At 56.9% G+C, this 14,326-nt stretch overlaps 1 protein-coding gene across 1 annotated transcript; it reads left to right on the top strand.

Moving 5' to 3' along the window:
- Positions 1-3,868: 3,868 nt before the first annotated feature.
- Positions 3,869-14,042, top strand: BESB_060100 (Sec23/Sec24 trunk domain-containing protein; the record flags this gene model as incomplete). The annotated part of the gene is made up of 14 exons (XM_029364424.1): positions 3,869-6,832; positions 7,093-7,176; positions 7,720-7,885; positions 8,344-8,420; positions 8,923-9,092; positions 9,453-9,668; positions 10,049-10,235; positions 10,737-10,859; positions 11,121-11,210; positions 11,525-11,686; positions 12,184-12,342; positions 12,900-12,978; positions 13,400-13,481; positions 13,919-14,042. The coding sequence occupies 14 exons, from the start codon at positions 3,869-3,871 to the stop codon at positions 14,040-14,042; spliced, it is 4,683 nt and encodes a 1,560-aa protein (XP_029219132.1).
- Positions 14,043-14,326: the final 284 nt, after the last annotated feature.

The following is a 14,326-nucleotide window of genomic DNA, read 5'->3' as shown; positions in this document are numbered from 1 at the left end:
GATGTAGCCAATAGCAGACGACGGGGCCGAACACCGGTTATGAGAGACAGACAACCAAGTTGTTCATGACTGCAGTACACCACCACCCCAGTGGACTGCTTAAGACAGCTAAAACTGTTGGATTTCAATATCGCGGTAATCATGTTTGCTTGGAAGCTGGATGACGGAATAGTTATTAAGCGCCAAGTACTACCAGTAATAATCAAGAAGATCGGTATACCCTAATAATTACCCATCCACTGACTACATTTCGAGTCATGAAATGTTCTCGTCAGGCTGGTCGTGCTCTCAGTTGAACAATTACTCGTTTCATCTAACTTGCACCAATAGCGAGAGCCCGGTCCGGGACTGCTCTGGCTAAACAGATTCAAATCCGGAAGGATATAGTTTTCGCAGCCGATACAGTTGTGCTGACGCTTGGCTGTATAGAAACATACATTTTTTTCTAGTCTGCATGTGCGGACACTCAAGCATTCCTGGTCCTCTCGGGGTCAGTGGTAGCCTCACAGCAGTGGCGGCTAAGTGAAGGAACATGTCGGGCTTGATTCAGCATGGGAGGGAAGCGCTTGCCTCGTTGTGATGTACGGTTATTGAGTCCAGACACTGAGGCCCCCACATCGTGTTCCCATTATGTGTCAGTGGCAACACCAGGGTGGTCGAGCGTAGGCGACAGCCGTAGCCTCATGCATGGCGCCGTGCTCGCGGCTTTTCCCAGCATTGCACATTCCTGCAGGCAACTTACTTCTGCTACCGCATCAGCATGAAGACGCTGCATCGACATAAAATGTGTTGAAACCATCAAAGATCCGTACAGGGAGAGTCATGCAGGGCCCGCCTGTCGCTAGTGCGTTCCACATGCACACTCCTCTCATCGCTCGCTGGTCGCGCAGTAGTGCACCCTCGCGCTGAACATCGGACTGCATAAAATACTTTGCAGAGCAAATAGACTCATCAGCAGCACTCCTCCATCGACCGTTTCAGGTACCCTTCCATGAGCGTGACCCGTAGAGTTGGCTGCTGCGCGCTTGAATTCGCAATGATACCAAGGCCACATCTCAGTTGCTGAGTCTGCCACTAGTGATGCACCAGTGTGCCCGGACTATTAGTGTTCCCTTCATTCACGGTGCGCAGGTGCGTCTACATGCTCTCGAGTTCTCCGCGTCCTTTAGAGGCTGACTGCGTGATTGCGTGCCGATACCGTCTAAGGGATATTACGCTACAGGCCGGCACCCTCTCAGCGGGTTGTCCAATGTTGCGAACATAGGCAAGAGAAATACAGCATGACTCAGCCGTAGTAAATAACGCCTGCGTTCTTCAAACACAGGTAAAAAAGGGCACCACTTGCAGCGTGAGATCTCGAAGCCGCTAGTAGTTTGTTGGTACCAAAAGGCAGAACATCTCTCGAAGCACTATGGAATTAGTATCTTTCGCGCTCTAAATGCATAAGGTATGCTAAGAAAGGACGTGATCGCCGGAGCGTAAACACGCATACACTTTAAGCCGACAGTGAACTCTTCGGCGGATGCAGAAGTCAATGTGGCAGGCCTATACCATCTCCCGGCGTTGGTAGCGTGTGCGGTATAATACATTCAGCTAAACGAAGCCCAGTCTCTCGGTGAAGCTGAGGCGAGTGTTGTTCTTTCATGACACACCCTCAAATAGTGCCTCCTGGATGTGCATGGAAGTCCATGCGCTTACTGAGTGACCTTGCTGCTCAGATATAGCACTTCCATCGGTAAGCAAACAAGCCTATCCTCAGCGGGAATTACGCAAAGAATCTGAAAAACGTATGGAAACCTAGTGTGAATGTGGAAACGCTCTTCCGGGGTTTGCTCCTGCGTGATACCGAGTGTCGGTCGAACGGCTTAAAAGAGTTCAGTTTTCGCTCGAACCGTCAAAGGGGAGGGAACGCCGTCTGTACCGCCTTCTTCAAGGAGTGATTCTTCTTGGTCGAAGGGTCTTGCATCTTCGTCGAAGGGCGTTTCCTTTTGTTTCCACCGTCGAAGCCGGCACCATCCTTCGATGGAGCTAGGGACGATGCCGGCCTGCCGGCTCCCTGGCGAAGACGGGCCGGGCCAGAGGCTCTGATACAGGTTGATAGTTCCAGAATATGTTATTTGTACTGGCCTGTGACAGTATAGCAGCCGTCATACAGCGGCGTGCCAGTTTTACGGAGGAATAATCTACTGTCCAGCGTCAAGGGTCTGCGTACCACGCGTTGTGGAAGCTGGAAGCTGTATCACGCGTTGCCCGCGCGAGCGTGTTACATAGAACCATTCGGATGCCCTTTGTCAAAGATAAGTAATCCCTTTTTGATTGGTGTGTGAGTGATTCACCCATTAATCTTCGAAGTATACTGCCAAAAATATATATATGCAGAAATGGCGTCCGCTCTCCAGACGCGGTGAGACAGTATGTCACGCCGTTGCATGCACCCCCAGTGCAGAAGTCACAAGGGTGACGTCGATGAAAGAGAGTTCGTCCCAGTGCACCAACCTTGCGGCCGCGGCAAAGCACACTCGATCTTCGCCCATCACATTTTCCCCCGTCTTTTTGGTCTTTCTGGTGTCTGTTGGCTGCTCATCTGTGCCCGTGCCGCGGCAAAACTTCAGTTTACGGGTACATGGGAAACGATCTACGAGACCGTGGTGACTTATCCTGCGTGAGGGTTTGTAGGACCCGCTTACACCTTTCTGGAATGCGAAAACAGCGGACGGCTTTTCATTTCTCTTTCAGTTATTTCAGACGACTGCGATTTCGCAATACGAGGGAGGGCCATCCGGACAAGACATCGTAGGAGTTTGAGTATTGTAGGGGAAGGAGAGATACCCGCTACCACAAAGCAGGTTTTATTCAGGCAACCGACACCCACACCTTCTCCGTTCTGTTGTGCCCTCGTAGACACACTGTGGTGGTGTTCTGACGATTCTGCATCATTCTGTCATTTTCTGTTTTGTAAAGCGAAGGAAACTATGTAGCTGGAACGCACTCTACCGTTCTTGCGTCCCAACGACAGCGTACCGCTGTCTTTCTTCGCCGTACGTCCCTGAATTCTGCCCATCGATTACGCAGTCTAATGCCACCCATACCTCGCTCTTGTCTTCGTTCCTCGTATCCTCACCCGTATTAAGCTCTCGAACCAGGCACCTAACACTTAGGTCCCTCCCTCTTTTCAGCTCCGGCGCTCGCACTGTTTGTTGCAACTTTCTTCACGGGGCTCGCCGAACAGAGCAGTTGGCCCTCCCGTCGCTATTCTGTCAGTCTCAGAGTATTCCAATCTGAATTCCTCTTTGCGCTTCTGTCCAGAAAGTGGGCAGATCTTGTTTCCATTCACCGTTTTAGTTGCATGCGTCGTGAGATGCGCCTAACTACGAGTCCGGACCGTGTAAAAGCATGCAGTGAACGAAGCTGCCCTTCAGGGGTACTTGCTGTGGCGTGGTGAAAGAACTGTTGCAGCACTAGGTTGTGCGACCCGCCAAATTCCATGCGCGTGGTCCTCAACTTTTTTTACAGTGACGCGCCCGCGCATGCGAGCAGCAAGCCTCACGCTTTCCCGCGTTTTTCCTTTCCCTTCATGTACCATTCCACTGCGACAAAGCTCGCCGTGCCTCTCCCGGACGTCTCCCTCATTGTCCACTCCCGCTTCCGCATGACCCGTTCTTACCGCTAAGGTTTTAACTCACGTATGCCGTCCGCCTCTGCTGTGCGTGCCACGTGTGGTTTTTCCACGTTGCATCTCGTACACGCGCGGCGCAGCGCGACACAGGCAGTGGGGGAGTGGTTGAAGCCAGCACTACGACGGAGACGTTTGTATCGTGTATGAAGCCTCGAGAACGGCGCCAACAACGCGGCGCGTCGCCCCGGGAAAATGCAGCAGCCCTATCCCTCGTACTACGCCTCTTCTGTCTGCAATGGCGAAGTGGCCTCAGAGCCGGGTCTGCAGCAACAGACGCTGCAGCCTGGAGTCGCGTCGGCCTTCTCGCCTCAAGTGCAGGCCCAACAACCACAAGCAGGCGCCTTCGCTTCTCACACACCGTCCTATGCCGACCAACAGGCTGCCGTGAGCTGGTCACAACAGCAGATGTTGCAGCCGCAGCAGACCAGTGCCCCTCCTCAGCAGTATTTTTCTCACTCGACGCCACATGCTGGCGTTGCACCGCCGGCGGCGTATGGTTCGTCGTTTGGAGCGGACCCAGTATCCAGTCTTCCCAGTGACCCTTGTGCGCCGCAAGCCGGCTACGCGCCTCCCCCAGGCGTCACTCCAGTGAGCGCCGGTTTCGCTCAGCCGCCGAGTTCAACCGTCCCGAGTTACCCTGTGGATGGAAATATCATGCCAGAGGGAACGGCCCCGCCGCGTGCGCAGAGTGTCGCGGCGCCGCCATCGCTGACTCCCGTTCAGCAGCCAGCCGCGCAAGCAGGACAGTCACTGTATCACGCGTCGACCGCGGATCAAACTCACCCCAGCGCGGCTCCGGCGTTTTTGCAGCAGCAGGGAGGGGGGCAAGAAGGACGTCAGCCCCGCGTAGGCGACAGGGGGCTGCAGGGGGGGGCCAGAGAGGCGTGCTTGTCTTCGTTTCCAGGATTCAACGGGGAGGTCCAGCAGCCGCACGGTGGAGGCGCGCCGCAGCCGGCTCTTGCTCCGGCCGCGCCTGACACCCCAGCGCCGGCAACGCAATCGAGTCACGTGCCCTCGCGGGCGGACGGCCTGAGGGCTGCCTTCGGGGATACACAGCCCGCTCCACCGACCAGCGCGGCGGCGCAGGCGACGGCTCCTTCCGCTGTGCCGGGCGCGCTCCAAGCAGGCCTCCGCCATACAGCGGGGGCGCCTCCCGCGCCCGTGGGCGGTCAAGGCGGCGCGGGTGGAGCGTGCTACGGGCAGTCAGCCGCAGGCCACCTTCCGGCTGAGCTCGCGAGGGAGCGAGAAGTCATGCTGCCCCTAGAGAGCATGGCAGTTCATCAGGTTGCGGAGTCTTCCGAGGACCTGGGGGTGGCGAGGTGGTCGGCGCAGACCTCGCTGTTGGCGGCGCAGGGTCAGGCGCAGACGGGGGCAGCGTCAGTGGCTCAGCGCGGCAGCGCGTCTTCCGCTCAAGGCGACGTCCGCGGGTCGTCGCTTGGAGAGAACGCCTCCCAGAGGACCGCAGACGCGCTGCCTCCGAGCAGGGACGGAGACAGTTTTCCGCAGGCGTTCGGCGGGTCCTTTGGGTCAGCATGCCCGCCGCAGCAGAGTGCCACAGCTGGAGCTGGTCCGGCGATGTATGCGCCTCCGCTGGCGCCTTCGCTAGAGCGACAGAAGCCGCCTGGGATGCACACAGCGCCTCCTGAACCCGTGCCCGCTCCCGGGTCCACGAGTCGCAACCGGCGGCCCTCGCCGGAGACGGCGGGCGCGGCTGCCTCGGCCGACTCCCGTCAGAGTCGCGCATGCGGCTCCGTTTCGTCGTCGCGAGGCCCGCACCAGGGGGGCGGCGGCGCGGTGGGCTCGACCGGCGCCGCCGAGGCTGCGGCACCGCCGGTCCCCCGCATTTCCACGCTGACGCGGGCCGTTAACTCGCGGATCGATCCTTCGCAGGTTCCGCGACCCGACGGACGCAGTGAGTCCGTGACCCAGGAGGGCGGGCGTGTGTATGAGTCAGACAAGTATAACCTCCCGCCGAGTCCCTGCTCGATCTACACCGTTCTGGATCGCGGGAGTTGCTCCTGTCGCTACGTGCGATGCACTTTGAATCACGTGCCTGCATTTTCGCACACCCTCTCCCTCTCTTCGCTTCTTTTCGCCACACTGGTTCAGCCCTTTGCGCAGAAAGGGCGCTTTGAAGAAGACATCCCCATTGTCGACTTGACTGAAACGTCGCTTCTCTTCACCTGCCACCTGAGCGGAACGAACAAGCACCGGTACGGGGCCCTCCCGCCAGGCGGAGCTGCCGAAGGCCGCAAAGGAGACGGTAAACACGCGTCCGACGGCCCCGTGCGCTGCCCGCGGTGTCGATGCTACATCAATCCTTTCATGGCCTGGGCCTCTGGAGGCAACGAGTGCGTCTGCAACTTATGCGACCACCATTTCCTCTTGCCAGACTACTACATGGAGGCCCTCCACCTCTATCGCTCGCAGATGAACGCTGGCAGCGGGGGGCGCCCGATGTGGCGAGAAGGAGACAGAAACGGCGAAGCTCGAGGCCGCGCACGCGCGAGTGGAACCGAGCGGCAGGAACTGTGGAAGGGAAGCGTGGACTTTGTCGCTCCGCCCGCCTTCGAAGCCAAGTTGGAGCCGCGGAAGAGTGCCGGCAGCGCCACGTTGCCTGAAGCACATGCTGCCGCGAGCCGAGCGAAGCAGGCGAGCCGAGCAGAGGGAGCCGCCGCATGCGGGGCTGTGCCTTCAGCTGCGCTAGCGGGCGCCCATGGGCCCCAGAGCGTCCCGGCGGCGCTTTCGGCAGCCGCGAGGAGAGCACAGGAAGAAGAAGCAGAAGGGCGCCTGCTGTCCCGCTTCCCTTGTGTCGTCTTCGTCCTCGATATCTCCAGAGCCGCACTGAACTCCAACCTCGCCAACAGCAGCTTGCATGCACTGGCTGAGCTCCTGCGGACGACGAGAGGCACTCTGCGTGTTCAGATCGCTCTCATTCTCTACTCCGACCGCCTCGTCTTCTTCCCGCGACGGAGGCGCGTCAGTCAGAAGCAGGCTGCGGGCCTGGACGGCGAGGCATATGAAGGGGCAGAGAACGCCGGTTTTGGCGAGGAAAGTGGAGGCGAAGCGACAAGATACGGAGGAGACGGCAGTGCCAGCAGCGACGCTGCAGGAGCCACGTCAGATCAGGCTGACGCAAAGCCAAGAAAAGTCGAGGTGCGCCTGCAGAGCCTCTCTACGCCCGTACGAGGCACTGGGGACCGGCACATGTTTGTCTGCTTTCTATTCTCATCGTTCACTCTCTACATGCGTATAAGTCGGACCGACTGCGCCGTGAATTGGCGTATGAGGCTTAGGCGTGAACGGAGGGCCTGGCAGGCTCGCCCAGGCTCCCGTTGCTCTCGAAGGGCTTCCCTAGATGTTTCCGGCATGCTTGACTTCGCAGTGTGCGTGGAAAAAATGTTTGTCCTCTTCAGGCTGCGTTTGTGAACGACATCGAGGACCCCTTCATGCCTGCACCAGTCGATCTTCTCTTCTACAGTCCTCACCATTATCAAGAGGTAACTCGCTTGTGTTTCGTGCCTTGCACTTCCGCCCTTTCTTCTTCCTTTTTCTTGCGGCGTGTCTCCCTCTCACGGCGGTGTCAGACTTTCTGGCATCGCCACGCACGACTCACCTGTTACTTGCAGATGTGCAGCATGTGTGTATGAATAGGTGTGTATCTACACACAAACACACTCTCAGGCAAGGGACTTTTTTATATATCTATATGTACGACGTTCTCTATATGCGTATACATGTCTCCGCATATATGCAGGTACTGTCCGTCGTCCCTCCCCAGCCGTGCTGCCTCGCTCGCGTCTTGTCTCTCCGTCGCTGAGTATTTTAAGCGTATTCACATGTAGATTTCGAGTCCTCAGGGTATCTGGGGGACGCGGTTGGAAACTGGGATGTCGCTTCTTGCTCCGCAGTGCTACGAGCCAGTTGTCTGCGTTTGTCTGTCTTTCCGGGTGCCGACGATTCTGTCGTGGTCGTGGCGCGTGCTGCGTGCCGCGAGCGTCTCTCTACGTCGACAGTCGTTTCCCGCTCGCTCTGTAACGCAGCTCCTGTCGCTGCTGGAGGAGCTGCCGAAGTTCTTGGCGGAGTTGAGTGGAGACTGCGGAGAGCGCTCCGCGGGGAACGCTGCTCTGCGGGCAGCTGCCAATCTCGTCTGCGACCGAGGGGCGGGAGGAATGGTGGAAATGTTCTACGCCTCGCCTCCGAACCACGGTAGGTCTGCCTTTCGCGTCCTTTCCTCGGTCATTTGTTTCCGATTGCCTCTTCTTCGCCCCTCGGGCGGCTGAGCTCTCGGATACGCGAAGGAGGCCGGACCTCCCGTCTGAGGCTTTCGCGGCGCTCGTGGTGTCACACACTTCCCGGCGTTGCCGCGCCTCTTTTTTTCGTGTGTGAACTGGGAAAATATCCTGTCTCTGCGGGTGGGAGGGGGAGGGAGGGGCGGAGGTAAAGGGGGGGTGGGTGGGGAGCCTCTGGCGCTCTCTGCGTGCTGTTCTCCCTCTTGTCATCAGCGCTTGCGTTGCTTCGCCGCTGTCCTCCGCCGTCTCCGGCCGTTCTTCGCGTTGCTGCTCGCCGTTAGTTTCCACCAGTCTTCTGTCACTTGTATCGAGCGAGACTTGATGAACAACACCTGTCAGCTTCACAAGTCGCGTTCGTGGACCTATGGTGCACAGGCATCGGCGCCCTCAACCCGGATATCACTGGCAAGACGACGACGGGCGTGGGTGGCGCGACCTTTGAGTTCCAGCAGGTGAGGCGGAAAATCGCAAACGACGCTCCGTGCTTCGCAGCGCCTCACGAAGAATAGAACTGGTGGCTCAGCTGTTCAACAAAGGCGCATTTCTGGTCATGCAGATCCTTGTGACGTGTTGGCATGCGAATGCAAATGCTTCTCAACGTGACCGCCCGACACTGAAGGCATGCATTCACACACGTGTGCGTGTATATGCCGATGCGTCGGCCGGCGTAGGGTGATCAGCGCGTGAAATGTGCGATGCACGCGGTGTCTAGCCAAAGACAGGCGGATGCATGTTGCCTGCTCGATTCACCGCGTGGGCAGCCGTTCCTCCGTTCGCGGATCCTTCTTCGCGGTCAACTCACGGCGCTCGCTGTGAAGCCGTAAAGGCCTGCCGCCTCAGTCAAGAGCTCTCAGCTTGGGTACTTTCCGCACGCGTCGAACGCGCGTTTGCGGTCGTTCGCTGTCGGCGTCCGAGGCACTCAGTTGCCGCAGGTCCTGCGTGATTGCTTCGCAGAGAGAGTTCTACGAGGCGTTGCTGCTGGACTGCTCCGCGGGTGGCGTCTGCGTCGACGTTCATGCGTATCCGAGCACGCGCAAGCAGAAAATGCTCCTGCAGACACTCGGTTCCATCGCCACGCACACGGGCGGAAAGGTCTTCTACCAGCACGACTTCGTCTGGACGAGGTAATCATCGACGAGACGAGCAGCCGCGAAGGAGAATGCGCCGAGACTAGCCGGAGACGTCAATGATGTGTGCAGATATACATATATATATATATATGTAATATAAGTATGTATGTACCTATGTGTCTGTGTATGTATGTATACATGTATATGTTTATGGATGTTCGGTACAACGATGTACATATGTTTGTACATATGACGAGTGCGTCGTGCGCGCGTATATCACGTGTATGACTGCGCTCAAGGCCTTTGTCTGCCTTGCGGGATGAGGCGCCTCTCCGAGTTGCCACCTTCGTGACATGTAATGGCACTCTGTCGTTTTTGTTCTTACTCACTCCTTGTTGCTCATCCTGCCCTCAGGGATTACCACCGCATTTACGAGGACATCCACAGGCTTCTCACGTCGCCGCTGGCGTTTATGTGTGAGGCGAAGCTGCGGACGAGTTCCGGCATCGCCATCGACAAAGTCCTCGCACCCTTTGGCGGCCCAAGAGTGTTCTACGACCAGACCGCGTTCCGCATCCCGAGAATGGACGCCGACCTCACTGTCGCGTTCCTCTGCAAACACGTGCAACAGTAAGCGCGGGAGGGGAATGAAACTGTACCAGAAGGGGAGGAGGAAATCCCAAAAGCGGCGGTGTTCAACGCACTTCCCCTTGTGAAGCGACAGGGCACCGGTCGACGGGCAATGAGGAGATATTGTGTGCATGCGTACGCGACAATTGGATACGGCGGTCACGTTGTCTTGGGTGCATCGAGAAACGTGGTCATGAGGGACGGACGGTGGAGTTTACTTCAGCGTTTCACGAGGGGAATAGATGCGATGCCCTCGCCGGGGTGTCTGCTGAGGCGCAACCATCCAGGCAAAATGCGCGGCCGAGGCAGCGCTTGCCGTCTTCCATAGTTGTTTCCGCCATTCTGCTACTCACTGGGTCGCTTCGACTTGTTCTTCGCAGGCTGGACTCGGTGAAGCAGGTGTACATACAGTTCGTCTGCGCGTATACTCCGCTGCAGCCCATGGAGACTGGCAGGTTTCTCGAAGGCTCCAACGAATTCGTCCCTCCGCCTCGGCGGTATCTGAGAGTTCACACGCTCTCAGTGCCTGTAACTTTCTCTCTGTCATCCCTCTTCCGTTTCGCAGAAGTAAGAATGCGGGTTTCGGGTGCGTAGTTCTTTCGTCACTTTCTCCACTCGGAAAAGAATTTAGGGTTGAGGTTGCTTTCTAGAACCATATGTCCCCGAGTCCCTGCTGTTAAACCTGGATACAAGAGGGAATTAGGGCGCGCTGAAGTGCGAGTTATTTGTGCAGGTAACAGATGCCGTTGCTCTGCTTGTCCCCATCTAACATGAACACGTATTTATATGATGCTTCTTCACACGCAGAAGTTCCCATTCTATAGCGCGCGAGAGAACGGTATAAGGATGGATCTGCGAGTGTATGGCTTCAGCTTGTACGCGTGTAGTCATATCCTAGACAACAGATAGCTAGATCCGAATAGAGTCGTTTCCGTGTAGAACGCGCTGAATGAGTATGGATCGGCGCAGACAAGCTGCAGAGAGTCGTCGGCTTAAGACTCGGGCGACGCCCATCATGAAGCATACGAGGCAGAAACTTCATTCTGGTTTTTCTCGTTTTTTGTGCAGGTCGAGTCGATGGTTGCGGTAATGGTGCGGCTGGCGGCCAAGATGGTCTTGCACAGCGAGAACGGCTGGAGAGAGAACGCCACGGAGCGCGTCGTCTCGATCCTGCATGCGTACCGCGCGAACGTGAGTGGCCTCAAGCCACGGGTTGTGGCCTCTGAACGACATCTAGACGCCCATGTTTCCGTCTGTGAGGGCAACACGTGATCTGCTCATCTGCGCGCGCAGACGTCTCGGGTGTCTAAGCAAGGAAACGCTCTGCGGCGGGCGTTTCCTTCCCGCAGAGTCTCGCGCCTCGTTCGCGACGATACACTAGCCGCCTGCGAGTTAACGCTCGCCAAGAGGAGCTTCCTGTGTGTGTGCGGCATCTGTCTTTCTTTTTCTCAGTGCGCGTCGACCTCTTCGGCGGGGCAGCTCATCCTTCCCGATTCTCTCAAGCTCCTCCCCATCTACATCATGGCGCTTTTCAAGCACGCAGTAAGCGGCTATTCCACACGAACAACTTGTCCAATTTTTGAAAAAACCGTACATCTAGAGCGAACTCAGCGTGCAGATGTCGGTGCGCCTCTGAATGTGTCCCTGTTTGAACGAGGCAGTTGCGCACCCTGCAGCAAGGAGGCACACGCAGAGGCGTATATGCGATCGAGAATAGCTCTTGTGCATCCTATCAAACCAAGTGAGTCGGGCGTGCAGTTGCTCGGCGTAGGTGGTTTGTTCGCGAGTGTGACGCATATGCATGCTTGCGAATGCCTTTGGTATTCCTGTGTGCCTCGTGTCGCTGATCTCTGCAGGCCTTCCGGTCCTCTGAAGTTCGAGAAGACGAGCGCATATGGCATCTGGTGCGCTTCATGGGGCTGCCTGTGCAAGCGTATCCGACTCTGCTGTATCCGCGGGTCTTCCCGCTCCACCGATCCTACATCGAAAAGGCGAGGGAGAAGAAAATGCTACAGAGAGTAGGTCCTGCTATCGGGGGGCACGGAAATCGAGGAGTTCGTCGGCCGGCCTGCGAGCCGTCCTTCAAGCTCGCGTGACGGAAGTGACAGAAGAACCCTACTCGAGAGCCTGTGTCCCAATGATCCAACGCATGTGGACACGCACGGGTGAATCAACGCGGAGCTCTTTACGACGGGAGAAGACGATACCACGGTTCTGAATCGCGGCTCGTTTGTACAGAGGCGCTAGCGAAGTGCATTGGCAGAGCATAGTCAAGGTGATAACTATTGTGGATATGGACATATGGAAGACTCGAGCCTTCTCGAGTCTATATTTTTGAGAGGCTTCTTTCTGCCGTCTTCGCGCCTCCTTCTCCCAGTGCCCTGTTGAGAGATTTCATTTTCCCGAGGTGATGGGCCCCATCTGTCGCGCGTGTTTCTGAGAGCGCCTTCCCGAGCGGTACGCTTTTTGTTCTGTTGTGTCTGTTTTCTTTCTTGTTTTCGCTCGTTCTGTGCAGGCTGGCCAGCCGACAGGGGTGGGTGAGAATGTCTATCTCCCAGACTCTCTCCCGGCGACCGGCGTAAAAATCTCGTCGGACGGCGTTTTCCTCTGCGACGTCGGCACCGCCCTCTTCCTGTACATCGGCAGCCACGTGAAGGCCGAGTACATTGCTGGAGTAAGTAACCGACCGCTGGAAACCCGCGTCGTGCTGCGGTGCTTGGGCCTTTCTTCTGCTTTTCAAGGAACGAACTGAGAGACAGCCAAAGAGGCTGTCTCTCAGTTCGTTCCTTTGCCAACAGACGGCAGATGTCAAAGGGCAGACGAGCCAGTGCGGAGCGCAGTCCAGTGCGCGTTGCGCTTGAGTCAAGGCGACATGGAAATATCTGCAGAACAATTATATGGCCAGTTGAATGTGTCGTGTGATTTCTGTTTGAATCATGATCTTCCGTCGTAATACCTTCCTTTGATCCGAGAAAAGAAAGTGGAAGGTGGCTGCGCTGGAGATGCCACTGGGGCTTGTAAAAGGGTCTCCGCAGCTGGGGAAACGAGGCGATGTGCGTTACTGTGCACGTGATTGTGTGCATGCGAATTGCTCTGTCCATGTGTCGCTTTGAGATGTAAAAAACGATCGACGGGCGGCGGCACTTGAGAGCTTGTGTGGGCCTTTGGTAGGTGACTTCTTGTCTGCGCGGTTGACGGAACGCCCGCTCGCGTGTTTGCATCTGCATGCAGCTTTTCGGGGAAGGCGTAGTGGTGAACGAGCAGAACGCGCCTTTATTGCAGCTTCGCACAGACGAGGGTTCCGCTGGAAGTAAGAGGCGAAGGAAATCTGAAAGCACAAATTCCAAATGAGGTGTCGTAACAAGCATCTTGACGCAGTTTGCATTCGGCAGCTGATGGTACGCGTCTGTGTGCGGCGCTGTTCGACTCGAGGCAGTCGCGCAGTCTGCAGCAAATCGGCATATGCAGCGACAATGCCGTTCTGTGTGCCGTTGTGTGACGGGGTGATGCAGGCGTTCTATGCTGCGAGTGTGTGTCTCGTTTCTGCTGCGCCTTTTGGCGCCTCCGGCGCGAACGTTGCTCGGTGTTGTTTGTCGACGGCTAGATTGAGTGGATTCGGCGTCGGACCGCGTCCGTCGGACCGAAATGGAACCGTTTGTCGCAACGCGTGGACCGGAAGTTTCACATTTAGACCATCACTACTGCGTTGCGATGTGAAACGACGCCCGCAGGCACCGTCTCAAGAATCGTGGAACAGATCCGAAGGGAGAAAGCGGCTCTGCCGTATTTGCCTCTCCGTGTCGTCTGCGCAAAGTAAGCCAGTGCCTCGATTCTCCGAGGACTCCTGTTCTATATCAAGTCGAGACGCGTTCTGCGTCGACTCCTGCCCTCATGCACGCCACCAGTCTCCAAGTCGTGACGCCATATATTTTTATATATATGTTTATATAGATCTATGTTTTTGTAACGTTGGGGGCAAGCGCATGCACGTGCAACCGCATATGTTGTGGTCGTTGGTGCGTCCGTTGCCAGGTATTCATAAATATGCCCATTCCTCCGCTTGATAGAAAACACCACAGTGGGACCCGGTCGGGAGCAGCGGTCACCAGTGAACTCGCTGCCGTTGACAGGATACTCCAGATCTTTCCAGCAGGTGTGCACTGAAGCCTTCAGTCTGCATGCGGGTTCCGCAATACTGCTGTCAGAGCGGAGAGCGTGGTTGCTACGTTTTGTGTTTCTCTCGCGTTCAGCTCTCTGGACGAGACGCGTCTGTTGACGCATCTGGTGGAAGATGCAATTGCAGGGGATGGCTGCTACGTCGATTTCTTGTGCGGCCTGCACAAGATGGTTCACAACAAGCTCGACGACGGTTAGGGAGCATCTCTGTCGCTTCCTGCGTATCTCACGCGACACAGCGCGGCCGTGGGCGGCTACTCAGTATACCAAGTCACTGGAGGATGTAGCGGGCAACAACCCATGCAGCTGCGAGGCACGCTCTTCTCGCCACAGCGCATGCGTGCTTCTGCGTTCATGTTTTTTTTTAACAAGACCGCCGCACTGCTTCGTAGAAGGGCGACGGTTCTCCGGGCCCTTCAGGCGTGGGACCGGCGAGAACACGTCGTCGTATATGCCCTGTGCGAAAACGAAAGGCGACATTG

This window comes from Besnoitia besnoiti, chromosome V, assembly GCF_002563875.1.
Source record: "Besnoitia besnoiti strain Bb-Ger1 chromosome V, whole genome shotgun sequence".
NCBI classification, from domain to species: Eukaryota; Apicomplexa; class Conoidasida; order Eucoccidiorida; family Sarcocystidae; genus Besnoitia; species Besnoitia besnoiti.
Note: the sequence above shows the minus strand (reverse complement) of the source record. Positions and strands in the feature narration are given on the sequence as shown.